Genomic DNA, 24393 nt, shown 5'->3' on the forward strand with positions numbered 1-24393 from the left:
ACGCTGGGCGCAAGAATCGTTTTAGAAAAATACGGTGAATTATGAGTCTTACGTGTGTTCGGTGAACTGGCCGCATGACGTGACGGATATTTTCTTGATTAACGCCACGCTCGACGACCTTCGGAGGATTCGTGTCATAGTTGATGCAACGTGCAATGTGCAATGTCCACGATGTCCTATGTTCTACTACGCGGCACACTTCTTCAGTCGTCCCAAACAGCCTCCATCACACACCAGTGCAGCCCGGCGCGTCATGATGTATAATGTTGAGGTTCAGCGCGACAGTTCGGATGATGATCCTGGTGCCGGTCAGTTCCCCCTTGGGCAGGCTCGCCAGCCTGCATTTAAGCAGTTGTAGGCTGGCCAACTTAAATACATCGCCGTAGACTCAATATTTAGCATCCTCAGCAAGTGGAAGTGTCATGGCGCACAGTCTCCCGGTTCCCAGGCCTATGTTCGCTGTTATACACCCATCGTGGCAACAGAATCTCCCTTTCATATTTCCTCATAGAACCTCTTGAAGCGCCCTGTGGCGGTCACCAGACGCACTGGTTAGTGCGTGCACCGGTATAGCAAATGCGAAGATAATGCACGCGGAGCGGTGATGCCCGGCCGCAACTTTGTGACGTCACTGTAATAGTGAAGGGAATGTGCCGGGAGAATCCCCGGATGATCATACCTTATTGCATGGCCTTGACTTCCCGTATTGTACGAGGCGGGCGAGCCCTAGCCGTGTAAGACGCTGAGCATGTCAGTTTCAAAAATCGGTTAAGGGATCAGCTGAAAACGTTGAGGTGGTGTGCTCCAGAGACCTGATTTTTCCCCGGGTTTCGGTCACATGAATTTGCTTCCCGGGTGTTAGAATTTAAAGAGCGCGCGCCACACTCACGTCACGACTGAACGAGGGATACTGCCTGCGGGTTACAGCCGAATCTCTCTACCATAACACACATAAGCTTTCCTTGCAATGCATTCAGTGTCCAGGTCTGTTGCTGCTCACCAGCACATGTTTAACTCACCTACAGTCCAACGACACCAACGCGCTCACACACCGGGCGACCTGGCCAATCCCGCGCCCAAAACAACATCGTCTCTCGACGTACCGGCGAGAAGCGCGGAGAATATCTCGCACACGGCACGATTCAACGTTTCTGGATTATACGTAGAAATCACTGTAACACAAGACAAATTAATGCGAAAGTATGTGACGTAACGTTACATGTACCTCTAAAAAGGTGAATTAATGAATGAGTTATTTTCGTTCTTTTTTTGATGGTATGTTTGTTGAAATTTTATTGGAAGCTATAAAAAATGTATATTGTATGGAACTTATCACATGTAATGGTGACGTTAAACATCATCCCAAACACTCAATCGGGCACGTGGAAAACTAAGGCTCCGCGACATTGACATATAAAAGATAGGTCTACGCTCCGCGAGTCTCTGGCTCTTGGGGAGGCGTTAGCATCGGAGAGAGGGCGTATTTTCCATCAAGAAATCCGAGCTGAATACGTGACGAACATGCATAAAAGGGTCATCGAACAAAAGTATGAATTTTTTTTCCATCGATCTACGGAGCGTCCTCACAGAATCATGATCTGAGTATGAAGCTAAAGCAAGGCTTCTTGTTCTCCGTTGAGCAGAACTTCTGCTGGTGTATTTATATCATCATTCACTTTTTTGAGATTTAACTTTTGTTTCAGCCGGATTTTGCCAACCAATATTTTTTTACAAAATCACTACGGTCCTAAGCAGCAATAACAAAGCCGATAAATAACCTACAGCGGCTCTGTCATTGAGGACTGCCCTTGCGTGCGCGCCATTTATGTAGCCTAACGACCTTGTTTGGAAGGGCCAAGAGCCTTGGGGCCAAGTCATCTAACGTGAGGCCGCGCGAGGAGCGGGGGTGGCGTGGTTGGTTTGTGGTGTAGATAAAGGCAATATATAAATTTAGTTCAGAATTATACACTGTGAAAAGCATTGTATTAGACTCGACGTCGGTGAGTAGATGTAGTGATGCTAACCTTATGCGACTGGATTGCTATGTGAGGGTGAAACAATTCCTCCGCCCCTGGTGCGTTGGCATCCGAGCCCCGATTACCCAGCAGCCTGACGTCAGGCGGTGTAATGTTGTACATAATTTAGTGGATAGGGTGAGCAGAGAAATCTTTCATCCCCCTGAAATGGAGCAAACCATGTTCTCCCTGATTTTAATAAAGTTCCTTTTTCTCAAAGTTGGGGAGGGGTTGGCATCCTAGCCAACTGAATAGGGAACTTCACACTTGTTTCCAATAAGTACACCTAGGTTACAAAAGCCTAGGCGAGGGTCAGGGTGTACTTTCCTACCTACTGTTAGAAAAAATCATTATACACCATTCATCATGTTTAGGGCAGGACATATTGTAAATAATCACAAAACAGGTAGATTCATGCTCTTACCTTCAAATTTTTATAATTACGATGGTGAGCTCCCAAGCGCCGCACACACACAGCACCCGCGATACCGGCGCCGTTACTGCGTGCAGCCACAACATTACTGCGCATCAAGCAGCATCAAGAACCATAAAAATGTACCTGGCCGAGGTAACAAGAATCCATGAAATTTTGATCCTCAACGCCAATGGGACGATGGGTTGCAGGGGGATACACTAAGTGTTCTGATACATTAGGTGCTGTGATATATTAGGAGTTGCAATACATTAGGAGTTGTGAAACACTAGGTGGCTTGCTTTGGTTCCCCAAGCCCAATGATACATTAGGTGTAGTGACATATTAGGTGTAGTGACATATGATATATTAGGGTTTTTGAACATTAGGCCTTATGATTTATTAGGAGTTACAAATGTTAGTGGCTATGATAGATTAGGGGTTGTGATATATTAGAGATTATGAACATTAGGCCTTGTGATACATTAGGTGTTTTGAACATTAAGTGTGGTGATACATTAGGGGTTACACACGTTAGGTGCTGCGATAATCCCCCCAATTGGCACAGAAAATTGTGATCATGAGGCGGATTGGGCACCAGAGATGTATCAGACCGACATGGACTGATGGCATTTGTTTACAATGCCGAAAAATTTCATACCTTGCCAAGCAACTCGTTGAATGCTGGTACTCACTCCCCAGCATGCCTGGCTAGCAACAGCAGCACTGCGCATCAGAAAGGAGGTAACCTTGGGCGTCGAGCCGCTTTGGCACCTATATGGTCGATGGGTGTCCGTGGTGACAAGTGAAGGGGACGAGCGCTGGAGGCAAGTGTTGTGAATTATGGACGTCTCACATGAAATGAGAGTGTATCGTGCAATGTGTTGGTAAGGTTATCTTACCATAAATCATGGCATGACATTGTAGGTAATATAGGTTGACATCAAGTGATTAACAACCATTATAATTTTTAGTGACATTTGCAGTGAACCAGAAGCAGTGATGTGCATGGTGGTCAGACAGACTAATGCACAATTGATTCAGCTGTCTTAAATTGCTCAAATTTGCCAAAATTTTGGCTGAAGAAATGTTGCTGCCTAGTGTCCCCTTGAACCATTGGATGGCCTGGAAATGATAATGAAGAACAGTGGAGGGAGACATGTATCAAATGCAAACAACTCAGTGAACATGCTGTTAGATGTACTGCATCATGATATGACTGCTTTTGTGCATTGGATGGCACAAATATGATGATTAATATGATACACATAGGATTGCACACATGATGTACAGGGCAGTGCAGCAGGTGCCTACCCCTCCCCATCAGTTCTGAATATGCACAAAGCCTCATCAGAGTGAGGGTTGCATAACCATGCCCAGCCCATTTATGAATGAGCAGTTGTATGCAAGAACTTAATATTCTTGCACCTGCCAAGCCATTGTATACTGTACATGTGTTAAGCCCCCAATGCCTTAGAAAAACAATTGAGGTGTTTTATGTGTGTATTAAAGGTTTATACTACTGATTGCTTACAGAGTTTAATATGAGGGTGCAAATTTTGTCAAGTCATAAGCTCTTTGTGAGATCATGCCTGAATCAGGCCCCCTCAGCTCATGTTCCACTAGGCATGAGGGGCATGGCAGGTGATGCATCCAGGATCAAAGAACCTAAAAAGGTAAGTTAAGGCAGCTTATGGTTTATGTTTAGACTGCAATTGGTTTTGGCATGTTTGGGATGCATGTTGTTCCAGTACATTAGCTGTATTGCTGTTTACTTTGCCTAAATATAATGCTATACTTGAATGAAAATTATGGTGTTTTATTATTGTCTTGCATAATTTGTTATGCATGCATTTATGGTGTGTTTCATCAAATAAGTCACTTAATAATAAGTCTGAAAATGGTGTTTGGTGCATCCATTAAGCATGTTATGATGTGAAATTTTAGTATGCATGTATTATGACTTAACAACTTAAAAATTACAGCTTTCAGGTTGTATCAGGTGTAATTTGTTCAATGGTACATCTAATCATCTAATGTTTGGTCATTGCCAGATCTTGAACCAGTGGTTTTATGCCTTGGAGCTAATTCCTATTTTTGTTCATTCCTTTGTGGTATTGAAGGAGAGAAAACTAGTCAAAATCCAAAATAACCAGCTTAATAATATACAGTCCAATATATGGCCAATATAATAATGGAGTCCAATAGAGTCCAATAGAGTCCAATATAATAATAAGAGTCCAAAATAACCAGCTTCATTGATCTGTGGTCTGATGAATAGGGTAGTGTTTGGTGCTCATTGCAAATTTGTGATAACAGGAGCTGCATTATACACCTTCCATGGGTTTTTTAAAGGTCAGAATAGATCACTAGCCCAAAATGACACAGCCAACATTTCATTTTTAGTAATACACTGCATAGTGCAATCTTTGTCGCCTATTCAAATGCAAAGCTCAAAGCAGTCTGTTATGATTTTGGTCATGATGACCTGTGAAATGTCAAACAAGGTCATTGACCTTAAATGAGCATATGACCTTTTGCTTAGGACAGGTATCTAGGTTCTGGGGACACTCCAGAGACTAAATTGAAGTTTCACACTGTTGGACCTTATTTTACCTGAAGGTCATGACCTAGGAATCTCAAACCGATCTAAGTGAGTTCATGTACAGGCCAACACACCCTATCGACTTCATGGTTCTAGCTCTCTTATTTCTTGAGATCTCAGCAGGTCAAACTTACCCCCACCTGAGCAAAAGGTGTCTAACTGACCACCTGGGCACATTAAATTGAAGTTAAATAGCTGGTGTGAGCAGCATGAAAACTTTATCACTTCCTGCTGATCGGCACATTCAGGTGTTTTTTTCTTGGTCTGTGAGGAGTTAATAACAACACTGAGGAAGCAGTGAGCTATCCACACCAGGTTCAGTTGTGGTCATTAGCATTACAGCCCTTCATGTCCTTTGCACCAAGGTAACCCCAAGCAGGGCAGAAAGCATTTGTCCTGAGCCACCACTTCATAACCATCTGACTTTCACCATTCCAGCATGCCAGACTGGAAGCCCTGCGGGCACAAGAATTGGCACCGTTGAGCAACTTCTTGACGGACAGCTTTGGCCGGTTCCATGACTACCTGCGTATCTCGCTCTCAGAGCGCTGCAACCTCAGATGTGAGTTATCTGCACACACCCTGAGGGGTTGCCTTGGCCATGATACTAATATTGCACTTTTTTGCGGCCAAGTACGTGCTGCCTGCACTTGCCAAACCACGAAAATGATTTTCCACAATCGACATCAGTTTCTACTGTCGGCCACTCGCCACCACCCATGACGGTGACGCCGTGCATGCGCATGCGCGCAGGCCAGTATTGCATGCCCGAGGAGGGCGTGCCGCTGACGCCCAAGTCGCACCTGCTCACTGCTGAGGAGGTCGTGCGGCTGGCCGGCCTGTTCGCCGCCGCCGGCGTCACCAAGGTCCGGCTGACGGGCGGCGAGCCTCTGGTGCGCGCTGACCTCGCAGACGTCATCGGTGAGGCGCCAGCGGAGGCGGACGAAGCTGTCAGGGCGTACAGGGCAGCTGACATCAGTGGTGTGATGGTCAGGTTTTCTGGTCGGGGGATGGGCAGACACCAGCCAGGATGGTCATCGCCTGTGCTGACGTCTCTGGTCAGAGGGGGCGTGCCTGGCGCGGGCTCTGGTCGCAGGGGAATGGTGGCGGAAAGGCTTCATCCGCGGATGAAGTGTTCATGGTCCGGTACAATCCAACCGAATGGCTCCCCATTTTGCTGCACCAGTATGGGTGTGATGTAGCGACTTGCAGAACGTTATGACAGCCAGTGGTATTCACACATTGACAAAACTTATTGCGTTCCTGACAAAACTTATTGTGTTCCATTGAAAGACAACGCTAGAATATGACGGGAGGTGTAGCACATGTGCCAGCATGTTATTATACATGCAGGTGACAAGGTGGACATTCATTCATGACGCAGTGGATAACGTTTCCCGCAACCTGAGGTCTTGCGTTGACTCACGGCCGCCATGAATAATGGATCCACAAAACATTCCAGCTGGCCTCAAAGCCATTCCCGGCATCCAGTGGGTCGCCATGACGACCAACGCTGTTGTGCTGCACCGCCGCCTGGCGGCGCTGCAGGCGGCCGGTCTTGACGCAATCAACATCAGCCTGGACACCCTGGTGCCGGCCAAGTTCGAGCTGATCACACGTCGGCGCGGCTTCCATCGCGTTTGGCAGAGCATTCAGACGGCGTTGGCAGCGGGGTACGACCCGGTCAAGGTGTGTGAAGGCGACGGAAGGCCAGAGCAGGACCTGTCAAGCGGGCCCACCGACGGCGTGCTGTCGGCACTGCCTGCGTGCTGTAATGGTGGAGTGGGTGTCCGTGCGCGTGCTTAGGTGTGAGGGTACTTGTGATGCTGGTTATTTCTTCTAGCCTGTGTTGTTCGGTGTCCTCAGTGAAAAAACGTGTTAGGGATTCGTGGCACAGCAGGAAGCACTTGTTAGTGGCTTGTGGCATCATGGGAGACACCGGTTTGTTTGTACGCCAACTCGTTAAGCTAGCTCCAATGAGCTCTTTGTCCTCCAAACTATTGCAACCTCCAAGCATCACCTGTAGTGAAACACAGCCGCCCTATAAACCGTAGCCCCCGTCCCGTGACCTCTGACCCCCTGGGACCTGACTCCGCGCGCCTGACCTGCCGACTGTGCCGCAGCTGAACTGCGTCGTTATGCGCGGCGTCAACGACGAGGAGCTGGAGGACTTCGTGGCGCTGACGGAGACGTTCCGGCTGGACGTGCGCTTTATCGAGTACATGCCGTTCGACGGCAACCGCTGGAACGACCGCAAGATGGTGCCGTACGCTGAGATGCTGGAGCGGCTGCAGCAGCGCTGGCCCGAGCTGCGCCGCATCTCCGACCGCGCCAACGACACGTCCAAGGTGGGTGGCGTCTGTAGTGATGGGGGGGGGGGGGGGGGGCACATCTACTGCAAATGGTCAGGCAGCTTCCATAACTTCTGTGCTATGAGGCAGGATTTACTGGCGCATCGATTCGAACTCAGACTAACAGTCCCTGCCGTTGGTCGGGCCAGGCCAGCGCAAGTTACCTTGGCCCATTCGAGGCATGACCAAATATTCATATCCTACTTGAGGGGAGTGTTCCATGTTTGTATGGGACTTGAACTTATTCAAGTCTACGTGTTCTGTCTACCCAGACCAGACACGAGCGCTGCGAGACGGCAACTGTATTAACCCGCGAAGCGAGCGGGCGGCGCCGACTCCGGCGGGTGGCGCCCCAGGCAGTACACCGCCATTCGGGGCAGCGGCGTACCAAAGCGCAGCAGCACTGGCGGCGCGAGCAGGGGCGGCCTCAGGCGCACGCCAGTAACATCATGATACATCTTCCCCCCCCCCCCCCCTTGAGGAAATGCAAATAAATGTATAATATATAAAAAAACGCTTGCGAAACGAAATTATTGGCGACAGACTGCTGCTTCCCTGCTGCTTCCCTGCTGCTGCTATGCTGCTTCTGAGGCTGCTGCTTCCCTTCTGCTTCTCGGACTGCTTCTTCTCTGCTGCTTTCCTGCTGCTTCCCACCTGCTTTCCTGCTGCTTCTCTGCTGCTTCTCTTTGATGTCTCTCAGAAAACGCGGCCACTGCGTGTTTTACGCGGACTGAAACTAAGCAGTGGCGTTGGGCCTTGTGTCTGGGGTACTTGCGCGTTGCAGGGCTGGGCCGCAGCTTCTGTCAGCGGCGGCGCTTTCGACGCGGGCGACGGCACAGCTGGTGGTGGCCGTGGTACCACCGATCGTGGTGCAGGCGCCGGTTCGCGCGGCTGCGGTTGCAGCAGCGCCGGTGGCGCCACCTCAGCATGGCGGCCAGAGAGGAGGTCTGGAGCGGGCACCCTGTGTGCAGAACAGTCAGCACGCCGCATGGAACCGTGCTGTGTCAACACCTGAAACGGAGGGATCTGCATCAGATGACGTCGGTTGCAGGTAGCTGCGTCTAGAGAGCTTCTCTGTGACGGTGGCTGGCTCGGACCAGCTTGCTTCCTTCTCCGTCTTGATCCGAACATGATTCCCGGGCTGTAGCTGCTGAAGATCGCGGGCACCGTGTCTCCGGTTGAAGCACGTCTCCAGCTTCTTCCTCTGCCGATCTCGGAGTTTGGCATGCTGCCATGTCGCTTCTCCGGTTGGCTGAGCGATGGGGAGACGAGATTGAAGTTCGCGTCCCATCAGGAGACGGGCTGGGGAGTATCCGGCTGCTTCCACAGGCGTCGTGCGGTAGTTGAGGAGGGCGAGGTGGGGGTCCCTCTGGCGAAGTATCCACTTGGCGGTTCTCACGGCCCGTTCAGCTGCTCCGTTGGAAGACGGCGTGTGCGGGCCTGTGATGCGGTTTGTAAAGCCGTAGGACGCTGTGAAGTTGGCGGACGAGCTTGAAGTGAACTGCGTTCCTCCGTCTGTTGTCACGAGGTCTGGTATCCCCAAGCGGGAAAACAGGCGCTTCAGACGCTCGATGACTGCGCTGCTGGTGAGACTCGGGAGGCGTTGTATCTCCAGATACCTGCTGAAGATGTCCACCGTGACGAGCCAGTTGCAGTTGTTGAAGTGGAAGACGTCTGCTGCAACGTGCGTCCACGGTCTTGATGGCGTTGGGGTTGTCACCAGTGGCTCAGCGTGCTGGGCTGGCGCGTTCACCTGACAGAACGAGCAGCTCTCGAGATGACGCTTCAGGTCGATGCTGAGTTGAGGCCACCAGATCGATTCTGCTGCCCTCTGGCGACACTTGTTCAGACCGAAGTGTCCGTCATCATGTAGTCGGGTGAGCATTTCATCTCGCAGACTCGGAGGGATGACGATGCGTCGCCCGTGCATCAGCAGTGTACCACACGTTAGGTACAGAACGCTCATCTCTCCCCGAGAGGTGAAGTAGTCCAGCAGGTCGGGATGCTTCGCTCCCTCCTTCCAGCCAGAGAGAGTCTGCTGAACTACGCGTTGTAGGGGTTCGTCTGCTTGCTGGGCCTTGCTGATCTCCACCAGACGCTGTGGTGTGGCGGGAAGATCGCTGAAGATTCTCTCGCAGAATCCATGCATGTCTTCTTGAAGCACAGCGCTGATTTCATCCTGCTTCTGGAGCGGGTGACGTGAGAGGAAGTCGGGCACCAGGTGCTGCTTCCCTGGAACGAAGACCGCTGTGGGGTTGTATCGCATCAAGCGCATGAGCATGCGCTGGCATCTGATCGGCGCATCCACGAGATTTTTCGTGTTAACCAGCGGGATCAGAGGCTTGTGGTCCAGATGCAGCTCGAACGACGGCAGTCCGGACAGGAACATGTGCATTTTCTCGCACGTCCACGTCGCGGAGAGTAGTTCCTTCTCAATCTGGGCCCATCTGGTCTCTGTGTCAGTCAGGCTTCTGCTGCAGAACGCGACGGGTTTGAAGACGGAGCCGTGCTTCTGGAGAACACATCCTCCGATGCCGAAACTGCTGGCGTCGGCGCTGACCACCGTCTCTCGTGCTGGATCGTAGAACGCCAGAGCTGGAGCTGAAGTGACGGCTGCTTTCACGTCATCCAGCGCCTGCTGCTGCTGTGGTGTCCAGATCCATGCTACGTTCTTCCTCAGAAGCTCGTTCAGTGGTCTTAAGCACTCCTGGATGTGTGGAACGAACCGGCCCAGGAAGTTGATTACTCCGAGCAGAGACCTTAGTTCATTGACATTCTTTGGTGGTTGGAGCTGCTGGATCGCTTCGAGCTTCTCTTCGTCCATGCTGATGCCGTTCTTGCTGATCTTCATCCCCAAAAACTTGACCTCGTTCTTCCGGAACTCACACTTTTTCCTGTTCAGCGTGAGGCCAGACTCGTGGATCCTCCTGATGACGGCCTCGAGACGTGCATCGTGGCTGGCAGCATCTCCGAACACCACGGTGTCGTCCATGTAGACGATGATTCCGGGCAGTCCGTCCAGCATCTCCTCCATCTTCCGCTGGAAGCACTCCGGTGCGAGCGAGATCCCCATCGGCAGTCGCAGGAACCTCTTCCTGCCGAACGGAGTGGTGAACGTGGTCATCTTGGAGCTCGCCTCGTCCAGCGGGATCTGGTAGAAACCGGAAGAGGCGTCCAGCTTGGTGAAGGCGTCGCGCCACTCAGCTTGGAGGTCAGCTGCTCCAGAGTAGGGATTGGGAACACCTGTCGCTGCACAGACTGGTTGAGTCTCTTGTAGTCAACCGTGATGCGGACACCGCTGCTCTTCGGCTTCGGGACGGGGACCAGCGCAGAGACCCAGTCCGTTGGCTCGGTCTCCGACGTGATGATGCCGTGATGCTCCATCTTCTTCAGCTCCTCTTCCACCGGCTTCATCAGTGGCAGCGGGATATTTCTTGCAGTGGCAAGGGCGAATGGAACAGCATCTTCACGGAGCTGAATGCTGACCGGTGCTGTCTTCAGGAGACCTGCCTCTCCGAAGACGTCTTCGTTGACTTCACCTGTGGATCTCAGTACGCCCAGGCGCGAGCAAGCAGACCTGGAGAGGAGATCATTAGCTGAGTCAACAACGTAGAACACTTCAGTCTCGGCTTTGTTCTTGAACAGGAGTGTTCCGTGCATCTTTCCTTCTACTTTTAGCACGCTACAAACACTTGTCAGAGTATTTGAAGCATGTTGAAGCGGCGGCAGTTTCAGCTTCTTGTACGTTTTCAGCGTCAGAATGCTAACATCAGCGCCAGAGTCAGCTTTGAAAGCGACTCGTTGACCATTTAGAAGGACTGAAACTCTCCATGGCGCGCAAGCTTTGTCTACTTCGTCAACAAAAATGTTGGGCGGCGATAGTTGTTCAATGGACTCTGTCCGCGCACTCGCTCTGACACCGTTGGAGCGACAAACATACGTAAAATGATCCATTTTCTGACAGTTGTCACAGATTTTTCCCTTAGCAGGACAATCTTTCGGAGACGCATGATGTGCTCTTCCACAGTATCTGCATGCTGTTGAAAAGTTGGTACGCTGACTATGCTGTTGCCGTTGCGCGGCGGAAGGCTGCTGTTGACGTCTGTACTGCTGGTGCTGCTGGCGCGGCTGCCTGTGCCGCGCTGGTGCACAAACCCTACTGATATCAGGCGGACCAGAGCTGTCACGGCCGTTCACGATCTCGACATTACGCATCATCGAAATGACGGTATTTGCAGACACTTCCTCCTCTAGTGACTTCAGCTGAATTCTACGGGACAGCTCCATGTCAGACATTCCTGAGATGAGACGATCTCTGATACGCTCATCAGCGTCAGCGAAGCTGCAATGCTCAGCTAGAGAGAACAAAGCTCTGATGTACGATTCATTAGTCTCGCTTGAGCTTTGAGATCTAAGCTCGAAGTTGTGACGCTCTGCAATAAAGTTCCTTTTCGGAATGAAGTACCCGTCTAGCTTTGAGACAACAACTTCAAAATCCTCCTTCTGCTCAGCAGTAAGCTTAAATATTGGTACGATATGCTCAGCCTGCGGACCCATGCTGTAAATCAACGCAGCTACTTGAACGTCACCGTCCTCTTTGTGTAGTCCCGATGCCAGTCTGTAGCGGACGAACCGATCACGCCAGGTCGGCCACCTCTCAGGCGATGTAAAGTCGAATTCCTCAGGAGGACGAAATCCAGGCATCACGACTTGGTTCACAACTCACAATGCTTAAATTAATGTGCTGCTCATGCTTGCTTAAGCTTACTCTAGGTTCAATGCGGCTGCGCCATATTCAAGTCTACGTGTTCTGTCTACCCAGACCATACATGAGCGCTGCGAGACGGCAACTGTATTATCCCGCGAAGCGAGCGGGCGGCGCCGACCCCGGCGGGCGGCGCCCCAGGCAGTACACCGCTATTCGGGGCAGCGGCGTACCAAAGCGCAGCAGCACTGGCGGCGCGAGCAGGGGCGGCCTCAGGCGCACGCCAGTAACATCATGATACATGAAATGTCATTTCGAAGATTATTTGGTGCGGTTCACAGCACCGCCTTTCTTAAGCCGTAACTACAACCTCCATCTTCTGAGTTATACGCCGGCGAAGATGTGCAGATCATTTCGTGCAGATTATTTCAAGGCCATGTAGGCAAGCATGACGCCATAGCAACGTCATTCTAACCCCACCACCCTATAAGCCATGCGGCGTTCAAGCCCAGTAAGAATATTACCGCCGAGCCGTTCAAATCTTGCGTCTGTGAACACGATTTCCAAATAGAATGGACGTCAATCGGCTCTTAATCATGTTGAGCAAGCTGCACAAGTTTCAGTCACGGATCATGTTTTGCGCTACCTAAGATAAGAAGTCGGACATCGTTGCTGGTTATTACGGAAGTAAGACGTGTAATGGAATAACTCAACGAAAGCGCCATAACCGAGTATGGGGAAACGAGTAGCATCGTAACCTTTCGGGTCAGTGTGCAGGGATTCCACGAGAAAGGGCTAAATAACGAGCTTATAAAGATGCTTAGTTCAGCAGACACCTCCATCACTGCCACTGCCAACTCTCGGCGTTTTAAGTGGTAATAAACTGGTAATAAACTGTTAAATTGGCTACATACAACGCTAATTTTTGACATAGTATGCTGCGAATATGTGGCATGTATGTTTTTTATATTAACGACACATCGAGGCCGTTTAATACTAAAAGAGTGCACTATTGATGTTATATTTTCAGTGGAGTCAGCTGATTGATGGTACCAGCAAACATGCCTCAACCTCATCCAGCTTGATACGCACAGACGTTCAAGGAAGTATATTCGTCATTGACTCGGTGAAAAGTCTTGTTGATTCCTGAGTTGCTCCCGGCTCTACCAGACATTAAGCACAGGCGTTTTGTGGGGGATCCGACGTGCGCGATGTGCTCCGCGCAGTGCGGTCTCGTAAAAACCGGTGGCAAGGTGGCTTAAAGTTGGCTTAAAGTGTCAGTTTTGCCATTTCTCAAACTGCGTCTTGTATCTTGCATTGTTTGTAGGTATCATGATGCAATGCCGGTCTTGTTACATGCGAAGTGTCATGTCTCGTCTTGTCTCATCTAGTCTTGTCTCGTGTCGTCTTGTCTTGTCTTGTCTTGTCTTGTCTTGTCTTGTCTTGTCTTGCCTTGCCTTGTCCTGTCGCGTTCAGCCAGGTGAAGACCTCCCGCCGTAGACCACTCGCAATCGTCTTACACATCGGCCATGGCGTGACAGCTCAGTGTCCGTCCTGCCCAGCGTGACAGCTCAGTGTCCGTCCTGCCCAGCGTGACAGTTCAGTGTCCGTCCTGCCCAGCATGACAGCTTAGTGTCCGTCCTGCCCAGCGTGGCAGCTTAGTGTCTGGCCTGCTTAGCGTGACAGCTGAGCGTCCGGCCTGCCCAGCATGACAGCTTAGTGTCGGGCCTGCCCAGCATGACAGCTTAGTGTCCGGCCTGCCCAGCGTGACAGCTCAGTGTCCGGCCTGCCTAACGTGACGGCTCAGTGTCCGGCCCGCCCAACGTGACACCTCAGTGTCTGGCCTGCCCAACGTGACACCTCAGTGTCCGTCCTGCCCAGCATGACACCTCAGTGTCCGGCCTGCCTAGTGTGACAGCTCAGTGTCCGGCCTGCCTAGTGTGACAGCTCAGTGTGCGACCTGCCCAGCGTCCTGCACCATCCGAGGGGTCCCATGTGTGTGTGCGGCCATGCGCTGTGTCCCTGACCTGCCCTGACCTCTGTCTCACAGGCGTACCAGGTGCCGGGCTGGGCGGGGCAGGTGGGCTTCATCACGTCCATGTCGGAGCACTTCTGCGGCAGCTGCAACCGACTCCGGCTGACGGCCGACGGCAACCTCAAGGTCTGCCTCTTCGGCAACGCGGAGGTCTCGCTCAGGTTAGTGATTTGCTGACACTGCGAGGGGGAGGCTCGCAGGCTTTCACGTGCCGGACGGTTTGGATATTCACATCACACATCGGCGATCGGTCGTGCCCGACGCTGGTGATAAGATCCGATCCGTGATACTGCTACATCTTGTCATTCATAGGCATGACGGTCTATGGTTATTGTGTTTGTCAAGCCGGGTGATGCATTGTATAAAGTGATGTGTACCTCTCATGGCTTGGCCCTTCTGGCCAGGAACGTAGCTAGGGGGGAGCTCGTCCCCCCCCCCTGACCAGCTAAGATGTTTACAGAAGATGCCGGACAATTTTGCTTAAACTAGGTCCAGATGCGCATAAGTCCAAAGAAAAGGTGACTCCCCACCCGCTGATAAAAATTATGGTCATGTGCATGGTCCTCATTGGGCCGGGATGCCTTCCAATAGCGCTCGCAGCGTGTTGACTGGATGAACTCCTCCCCGCCAGAACACCCACCGTTCCCAATATCACGCGGGGCGACCAGGCTCAGTTCTGCCGAAGCCCTCTCTGTTGTTGAGGTCGCCGGGTTGCCAGCTCTGTCAGTGTATTGATCTGGGATGAGCGCGCTGCGTTCGCTCTGGTGACGCCTGCGACGGTCCTTGTGCCGGCCATATCAGATGCAGGGTCAGGTGTCGGCGACGTGCATTGGACGAGCGTAGCGCTGTGAAGAGAGCTTCTGGGTAAAGCTCGGCGGATGTTTTCAGACCAGCGGCGCAATCCTCCGTCGTGCTTGGGAATCAAATCGCGTCGCGACCGGGTAACGCAGGGCGTCTGAGGGTCGTAAAGGCTCTATCAGTGTGGGTATGTGCAGGAAGTATGGCGGTGGGTAGGCTTGCCGCTCCGTACCCTGTTGGGTCATTTCAGTGTGCTGATTTGACGCATTCCACAGGTGGCTTTCGTGGTGATGTGGCGTCGCACTGATATATGATATGATAGGTGATATCAGATGCCTGTGTTGGTGATTTCCTTTTTGTAGCGTTGCCGCGCACGTCACTGTATTCGGCGGCGAAAGAGATAATGTGTCAGTAGTTGCCCTTTGTTCTCTTCAGTTAACAACCCGAGCGCCCGTGCGGTACGACACAAGCGTAATCACCCGCACCTCAGGACTCGGGCTGTCAACCGGCTGGTTGCGGCCGAGTGGCCGGGACTGGCACTGCTGCGTTGGTCGTGCTGGTCCGGTTTGAAACTTGGGTGCCGGCATGCACGTCCAGGGAAGCGCGTCCGGAGAGGGACGGATGTCGAAGAGCAAAGACCACTGCGCTGTCAGATTGCACAAAAATATTAACGATAGTTGGTTTTTTGGATTAGAGCCCTTTCGACCAGAGATGATCATTTCCGGGCCATGGTATGGAGGAAAATGGTTAACGGTGGAGCAGAGTCGCTTGCGCCTGGGGGGCCAACCGGCGGGCTTTAACCCGCGCATGCGCGCTGGGTACCCGGTCGGGGTTCCGCTTCCCGCGGGGCTCTCGGCCCACTCGCGGCTGACGTATGCAACCTGCCCCGGACAATCGAGGTGTGGGAGGATATAGGATGAAGCAAGATAGAGGATAAGAGGGACGGATGTGATATTAACGGTATGGCTCGGTTCGACTACCTCACTTGACAGTAGCAAACATCCGCCTAGTTCCGGTAGTCATTGTGCCAATAGCGGCCAAACACTGGTTATACTGTCAACCGTTCTGTGGTAGGCATATCACTAATAGCATGACCTAACATTGACAGAGCAGCGAAGCTATGGGGACGCACACAGTTCTCACCCGACGCACAATGCCACACACACAACAGCCCTCGTTGGCGCCACCTATTGGTGACCCACACGACTGAGTGTTGACCTCCTGCCGCCACAGCGTTCAGTTGGTGCTGTAGTGTTTTATCTTTGATAGTTGATATGCAATTTATCACGTCATTTATATTATCTACTCTGTTCACGAAATCTTTTCACGAAGTCGTGTAGGTGCATTTAGTTCTGTGTAGCGAGGTAAGATGTTTTAGGAATATAAAGGGCAATTCCATCCCCTGAAATCGCTCGAATGTTAAAGTATCGTTGGGAGGGGGGGCGGGGGGGGGGGGGGTGTCAGAGATTCCAGTTCATTCAAAAATGCTTCACACACGAAATAGTTTTTGGTTTCACACAAAAATATGCAGCTTCCATGCCTACTTAATATTTTGCTACGCAAAACTACGTAATCTTTTGGAAGTCACATGGTATGTCTGCATTAGACGCCTGTGTAGTAATTCCCGGTGGTAGTTCGGGTAATGCATAACATCCACCTTTAGAGACGAGGCTGGGACCGGAGCGCGGCCCCACGCGCCGGTCCAGCTGACCTTTAACCGGTCATTTCCACCCGCTCGCCAAGAATAGCGCAGCCCTCACTGCCGGATGCCTAGATTTGGCCATTTCCCGGTGCTGCCCCGCGGTTTAAGTGCTGATGAGAACACGACGGTGGTGACGTCTCTGAAGGCTTTGCCGCGAAAGCTGCTTCCCGTGCGTTCTGGCGGGCCCAACGTTATTGGATGTTGCCATGGTTACAGATTTTAGAGGGACGCCACGTTTGGCATGATGCCAGAGGAGTGTCTGACGTTTGTTAACTGGGGGGGGGGGGGGGGGGACTAAGCGGCCGACCAAACCGATGTTAACAGCCCCATGCCCAGAGCCTATGGCACCTATCGACATGAAGCCTTCACCATTCGATGCCGCTTAGCCGATAACCCATCATTTCCAGAACGTGGTGACATTGGGTCAAGTCAAAGGTCACCAGAAATACAGCAAACCGAAAAAAGGGTTTGCAGACAACCCCACGCTCCGAACCTATGGGGCTGATAAGCATGAAACCAATCGATGTACCATAGTCAATATTCAATTCTTTTCAGAACACGGTGACCTTAAGTAAGGCGAAAGGTCACCAAAGCGGCCAAAGCCACCTGAAATTAGTTAAGAGATAACCCCATGCTCTGAGCCTACGAGAAAGATCAACACCAAACCTTTACCAATCGATTTCCCATAGTCGATAACCTAACCTCTCCGGAACGTGATGGCCTTGGGTTGGGTCAAAGGTAACAAAAACGGTCGAAACCACCTGGAATTAGTTTGCAGACAGCCCCATGCTCCGAGCATATAGGAATGATCAGCACCAAACTCTTACCATGCCGGCACTAAACCGACACCAAACCCTTACTTTCATGCTGATCTGTGCCATAGGCTCAAAGCATGGGTCTGTCAGCAGGTTTGGTCGGCCGTTTTGCCCCCCCCCCCCTTGTTAATTGGGTTATTGGGATGCTGTGCACGGTGGGACGTCAGAGGAGGAGCTGATGTTTTGTTGTCATGGCGATAGGAACCCTTAGAGCGGCGGGATGTCAGCGGAAATCTGATTGTGTTTTCCATGGTTACAGAGACGCTTTGCGTGGCGGAATGTCCGAAGAAGAGCTGATGCGTCTCATCGGAGCTTCCGTCGGGCGGAAAAAGAAACAGCACGCAGGTAATGGCGGCTGCGGCCAAACAGTCGTTTGCAAAGACATCGACCCTGACGGGGCCTTTTACCTGGTCAACTGAATAAACTTGTCGGTGGGCCTTGAAGTGCCGGTCGCGAGTGCACTCTCTGTTGTGTAATCGGTGGGTGTTTGTTGGCTGCCTCGCCTGTCAGCGGGAGTGCTGCGCCGATCTGGCGGTGGCAGCGGCAGCGGCGGCGTTGACAGCCAATAGAGATGTCCAGGGATATGGCAGCACAGCGATGGGCGTTGGCACGGAGAGCCGGCAGAGGAAATGCACGATTTCATGAGTGATTTACTAGTTTTAGTGACTTATTTGCTCCGACACATTTTAATTTTTTCTAATGTTTTCACTCCCCAGTTACTAAGCTAATGCTTTAGGTGTGGTGTTCTTTTCCATGAGAGTATTACCGTCGTGGATGAGATGGTTTCGGCGTGCAAGCTATTTTTCCGTGCACTCTTCAGATTGTGGCGCTCGTATTCTAGGTTTGCGGGGGCCTCGCACGTGACATGGTCTGTGGACCCGCAAGCGCCCCTCATTCTAACTCAGTCCCATCAGCTGGATGCTGGCTTGCAACACGCGTCCCTCACGAACGCCCTTCACGATGCCGTCTCTTCGCCATATTCACCTCTTCTACGACTGCTCTTGTCTTGACCTCACTGCGTGCCAACCCGGTGTCCGCCGGCGACCTCTCTCGCGGCCCCAGTCAGCTGAGCGTGGTTTGCAGGCATGCTGGATCTGGCCCACATGAAGAACCGGCCGATGATCCTCATTGGTGGGTGAATGCGCTTGTGCGTGGCGGCCATTTCGTGAGTAGCTGTGCTCGGCTTCACTCTGTCCAGAGCTCTGTCCGCTGCGCTTCGTTGGCACGCAGAGTGGTAGTCAAACTCCGGCCCCTGTATCAGCACCGCATCCAGCTGCATGCACGTTCATTGCCCAACTGGGGGCTGTGTTGTGTTGTTTGTCTCGACAGGTGAAGGCCTGCCATGTTCCGGAAAATGGGTTCGTTGCGTGTGTTGATGTTGAGGCCTCGGGCTGAGGACGGTCCCCGCCAACTTTGTCGAGGGAAGGAGTAGGTAGCTGGCAGGTAAGTGGTAGGTAGGTCGTAGGTATGTAGGTAGTAAGTAGGTTGTAGCTAGATACATAGTGGGTAGTAGGCACCTACATCTATGCTAGGGTTAGAAAAGGCTAGAGCGACAAACGGAACGTGGCTCGATACCCAAGGAGACTCACGACCGTCATGGTGTCTGGGGTCATGGCCAAGGTGCTAAGGAAAAATTAAATTGTGTTGTTCAGTCGGTTTTTATATTATCAGGACTACATGTACGTGATTCGTGTCAGCCAAGAATCTTTGGAATAGGCCAACATGGGTCAGAGAGGCAATCTGCTGTTCTTTACGTCAGAAGTGTCCCTGCCAACCAGTTGTTTCTTTTTCTTGGCGGCACCCGTGGATGGTGTCGGAGAAGATTTGAGCAAAGCTTGCATATCGGTTTCACCTTGGTCAGTGGCCTATGTTGGCTTTTCTGAGGTTAAAATACAATGTCCGGAAAGAATGTAGTGCTGATTGAAGGAATGCATCGGGCTAACAGTTAACGAAACAGGAACATAAAAATATGTGGGCCAGATCTCAAGGTCATGCAAGGGCAAAGGGGCACTATCCTAATATGGTACGCCTGGTTTATCGTAACCACTCAGTAAGCCGAATTATGAACCAGAAGGGAAAATAGGACCGTCAGATACCGACAATGGTGCACAGTGTTTCAAAATGCGGGCCTTCAGATCAAGTAAGCTTAGTGACCTTTTTACCTTGAGGCCAAAGTGTAACCCGCGCGTGGAGAAACGATGGTTTGGAAAACACGTCAGTAAAGCTGACACACCATGCAAAAGTAGACCTTCCCAGGGGCTGTAGTTAACGGTCAAGTTGGGTCAGTGACCCACGCCAGCCACATGTTACTGGAGGGACCAGGAGTAACATCGTCTGATGAGCAATATATGAAGACCGCATGAAGATCACATCGCAGCGCATTGCCGGAGTATCTCAAGTCCATCCACGTTTCAGTTCGACGTGCTGAAATTAAGGCTGTCATAGATTGTAACCTTGCATGACCTAGGTTTACAAATTTAGAGGAACGTGAAAGCAAGGTAAGAGAAGACACTGGAAAATGGCCGGACGATAACGTGAGCCGTGTTTCAGCTGTTCCCGAAATTGTCATGGAATCAGATACATATCCTTCCTCCTACCGCCAGTGCGGGTTGACAGTGTGTCAAGAATGGCGCAATATCTAGTTCGGAGCCGTCCATATATTACGTTACATGTGGAGAGATGTGGTTTTGATGGAGCGTAAACGAAGTGTAACAAGGGTGAGGGGCACTTCGTAAGTTTGCGCACAAGTGTGAATGCAAATCATGGTTGTCTTTTTAAAATAGTTGCCCAAAATATAGTAATGAACATAACATTAAAGTCGCCAAAAATATGTCACATAATTCATGGATGACCCCTTATCTGTGGAAGCTTTCATAAACCTAGACGATGTCCACGTGGTTATGCATAGAACGCAGTGCACATTCTCTGGTCAGTGGCATACGCATACAGCGCATACGTCGCGCTTAAGTCTAGATAGCCGACAGCCTGGGTTCACAACTACCACAGAATCTATCAAACAGTACAGCATTGCTATGTGACGTCTGGTGTCTAGCGACAGGCAAACGACTGTGATTGCTCAGTTAAGGGCATTCCACTGTAATTAGCATACCGAGCCGTCCGCCCAGTCGATTAAAGTTGCATTAATGACCATGTGCGTCCCGCGTCCCATGGTCATCACGGACTTTTTTATGCAAATGCCGCGATTATGTCATTGCAGGAGACGCCACGGTCCTCTCCATATCCAACACCGTACCCATCCATACCTACACAAGCACCAAAAACACGTTACCTTCGGTGGCGCGGGTGGTGGTTTTCTGCCAGAATCTTTTTTCCACGCACTCAGATATCCGTTGAGCTTATAGGCTGGGAATGGTGAACGGAATCAGGTAAAAACATATAACGCCGAAAACCAGAAGTGTAGAGTGTTTGTGTCTAGTCTAGACGTGTGTCCGTCTCGCCTTCGACCGAGGTGTTTCCTGGCCTGGCTCTGTCTGTTTGCTACCTGTGTCTTTTCGTTACGTTTCTGAACTCAACTCTGACTATATCGCCCGTCCGTGGTTGCTTACTATGCATAGGGCGCCCATGATCAGCTGGCCTGCTATATGTTTATGTTCATATTTAGTAAGCGCCGTTTTTATTGGTACTACCACGCTTCCCTCAGCCTTTTGAATGTGAGGGCTCTGCCTCAGACGCCCCCTGGCTATTGCTGTTTTTTGGGTGGGGTTGGGTTGGGTTGGGGTGGGGGGGGGGGGGGGGGGGAGGGCCCCGGCTGACGCACTAGCCGGGCATTGGCACCGCACTACCCGAATCACGTGTTTGCCGCCTGCATTCCCCCGTCGCCTCTTCCTTTGTTTTTTTTTCGGCGCATCCGGACGCAATCTCGCCCCGGGAGCATTCTCGTGTCTGCCCACGCTCCCGCCGGAGCTCCGGCCTAACTTGATTAGGCCGCCCAAATGCGAGTGTATGGGACTGTACGCGCGCGGCGTGCGGCCGCACTGGCCAGCCAAACAGGCTCGCGCTCCAGTGTGCCATGCTGCTAGCGCAGATGTCGGCTCGAACGTGGCGAGCGAAACGCGTCCGCCACTGCCAAGCCCACCCACGTCTAAGCCATGCATGTGAGGACGCACGCGTGCCTGAGCAGTCGGCAGCGACGGCGGGTGTTGTTTGGTGTTGGAACTGTGTCGGCTGTGTCCGCTGACGTCTGGGCGTGGTCGGCAGGTCCCACCGGCACCGGTCGCCACCGCCTCGGGCGCCGCGGCTCCAGCGTCCCTCGTCCCCTCCTCCGCTTTCCGACGAACGGCGGCGCCCGGCTTCTCGCCGTCCGCCAGCTGGGCGACGACGCCACCAAGCGGCCTCCGGTGGCGTCGCCGGACGAGGAGCGAGGCGGTGACGGCGCCGAGCGATCCTCGCGGAAGTCGCCGCCGATCGGAGGGGGCAGCGGCGGCGCCTTCCGCCGAGATTACTGGGACCAATACGCTAGCTACTACGGCACCACTCCTGTCGCAGGTGTCGATCGGTCGGCTGACCGGCCCCATGTGGGACCGGCCGACTCCTCCGACCTGCCCGTCTTCCCCTCGCGGGGGTCGTCCGGGCCAGCCGCCTCCCGTCCCGACGCCCCGCACCCTCCCAGCTCGCAGCCGCTGCTGGCCGCCGCGGAGCCTAGCGCGGACGGCGAGCTTCCGCGCCCGGCCCCGGGCGACCCGCTGCCCTCGGACGTGGGCGAGCTGCTGAGCCGCGGCCAAGCCCGCTGCGACGGCGGCGAGCCGCGGCGCCTCACCCACACGGATGCCGCCGGCCGCGCCGTCATGGTGGACGTGGCCGGCAAGCCGTTCACGCAGCGTCGCGCCGCCGCCTCCGGCCGCGTCCTGCTCGGTGCCGAGGCGTTCGCGCTGGTGCGCGCCAACGGGCTGGCCAAGGGCGACGTGCTGGTGGTGGCGCAGCTGGCCGGCATCCAGGCGGCCAAGCGGACGGCCGAGCTGGTGCCGCTGTGCCACCCTCTGCCGCTGGGCCGTGTGGCCGTGACGCTCACGCTGGACGCGGCGCACGAGGCGGTGCTCGTACGCGCCGAAGTGCGCTGCACCGGCCAAACCGGCGCCGAGATGGAGGCGCTGACGGCCGTCACCGTCGCCGCGCTCACCGTGTACGACATGTGCAAGGCGGTCAGCAAGGAGATCGAGATCAGTGATGTACGGCTGGAGGCGAAGTCGGGCGGGCAGAGCGGCGACTACCGGCGAGATCGGCGCTGAGGGCAGGGGTCCGGCTGGGGGACGGCTGCGGGAGGGGCGTGCTGCACGCGGCCAGGCGGGAGGTGGCGAGTGGGTGCCGTCGCGCAGAGAGTGCAGTGCAGAGAGTGCTCAGGGAGGTCGAGGGAGGCGGACGTGGACGGAGGTAGATGGGCGATGCGCGATATGGAGGGTGTCGGAGCACTGGGATGCGGGGGTAATAACGGGTGATCAGCTGTGTGCCCAATCGTCGACGCCTTGGATGCTCGAGTGCAATGGTTCCGTCCGTTGGGGGCGAGATTGAAGTCGGTGAGATTCGCCCGAATTGTCTCGGATCTGTGACAGTCTGGCTGTGACGGATGTCGCTGTGTTGGACAGGAGGCTTAAAGTTGCAAAAAAATTACGGGTCGGTGTTCTGCGACAATAGCCGGGCATCCAATGTGGATAGATATCGCATGCCCGCCGAATTACAATATAATTGTTAAGAGTAGCCACATTCATGTGCTGGGCACATGATGAGCTGACGCATCCTGCTGCGATCGAGCGTTATATAATTGTGGTTGGTTGTGGGATGCTTCCGTTATCACTAGACTAATTCTAGTTACCTCATAATGAACCCGTCCTGTCATTTGTTCGTACTTGACCTATGGCAGATGCCAAGTAAAGGTCGGGTAACTAATCAGGTATTGGTACCCTGGCAGCATACGCGCCGATGGTACCAGATAATGGCTACATGATCGACGAGTTCGCTGTTGGGCGTTGCAAAGCGTCACTGATGCTTGTCGACGTTCGCTGGAACGTTCGGGGGGCGAGAGGCCAGCCGGGGATAACGGTGTTTGGTATTAGTCTAGTCGCGTAGGGCACTTTTATCATTGACACAAATTACTCTGTCTTGTATGTACGGTTGCCATTACAAGGCGGCCCGTGGCTGACTGATGGAATGGCGCACGTACGGTTAGCATAATCGGCAGCTTAGCTTGTTCGCTTTCCGTCTGTGATGAGGCACCGTGCTCTGCCACTCAAGCCTGCCTTACGACGTGTACCTGGCCTGTGTTGTGGTTTTGTCGAAGTGAATGCGGTATTTTACGGCCGCGATCTTCCAGGGCTATTGTAAATCGGCGTTATTCTTAGCACTGGTTGACGCTGTGGTACTCAAGATGCAGTATGCATCCCGTCTCAAATACAATCCGAATCAACTGGAAACATTGTCTAGTCGATAAGCGACAGGAACAAAATGTAGCGATAAGATGCGGCGTTCGGCTTTACCGAAGCACCCACTTAGTTCGTTTCATTTCTTCTGAAGAGTCCTCGATGAAGCGGATAGACCTAGCTTGAGACCATGGTTTCACATACGCTTACTTGCAGTTACCTCGTGTAAGGCGCGAGTACAAGATGCGGCAGGCGAGCATGGTCAGGTGACGCGTGCCCTCCCGCTGCCGGGCCAGCCTCTTCACTCGCTGCCCCGTGCGCCTTCGCCGCGGGGACGATCGTGGGAAGGCTGCAGCTGTACGCCGCGGTCCGAATTCCCGGGGTCTCGCTGCGGGGCTGCGCGTCCCCATCTGCCCGCGCGCCGTGCCGCGCCGTGTCTAGAGCGCCTGTGAGCGGGCAGCGTTTGCTCCGTTATGTTGTCATGCTGGACGGACTCACTCATTAGCCCAGCTAAGTCTGCCTGGCGTTCGCTAATTGGTCCGTTCTCCCGGGCATGGGGATGAGCGACAGTTTCGACACGCCAC

The 24393-nt window shown here is 52.9% G+C and overlaps 1 protein-coding gene across 1 annotated transcript; it reads left to right on the top strand.

Annotated features, from left to right (window-relative positions):
* The first annotated feature begins 1889 nt into the window (after positions 1–1889).
* LOC119102106 (molybdenum cofactor biosynthesis protein 1-like) lies at positions 1890–23863 on the top strand. Its single transcript, XM_037225467.1, has 11 exons — positions 1890–2000; positions 3964–4103; positions 5471–5594; positions 5786–5953; positions 6495–6721; positions 7156–7380; positions 14139–14284; positions 17698–17783; positions 18522–18569; positions 21657–22180; positions 22214–23863. Exons 2-11 carry the CDS (start codon positions 3972–3974, stop codon positions 22682–22684), a joined length of 2151 nt encoding a protein of 716 aa, XP_037081362.1. The 5' UTR covers positions 1890–2000; positions 3964–3971; the 3' UTR covers positions 22685–23863.
* The last annotated feature ends 530 nt before the right edge of the window (positions 23864–24393 follow it).

Source organism: Pollicipes pollicipes, unplaced genomic scaffold, assembly GCF_011947565.3.
Source record: "Pollicipes pollicipes isolate AB1234 unplaced genomic scaffold, Ppol_2.1 Scaffold_2555;HRSCAF=2994_pilon_pilon_pilon, whole genome shotgun sequence".
Taxonomy (NCBI): domain Eukaryota; kingdom Metazoa; phylum Arthropoda; class Thecostraca; order Pollicipedomorpha; family Pollicipedidae; genus Pollicipes; species Pollicipes pollicipes.

Excerpts from the sequence above, each read along its gene's own strand:
- LOC119102106 (XM_037225467.1), top strand. The coding sequence starts at position 3,972 with ATGAGGGTGCAAATTTTGTCAAGTCATAAGCTCTTTGTGAGATCATGC. Across the intron at positions 14,285-17,697 it reads AACGCGGAGGTCTCGCTCAG|AGACGCTTTGCGTGGCGGAA; the intron begins GTTAGTGATTTG and ends CCATGGTTACAG. Across the intron at positions 22,181-22,213 it reads AGCTGCTGAGCCGCGGCCAA|ACCCACACGGATGCCGCCGG; the intron begins GCCCGCTGCGAC and ends CCGCGGCGCCTC.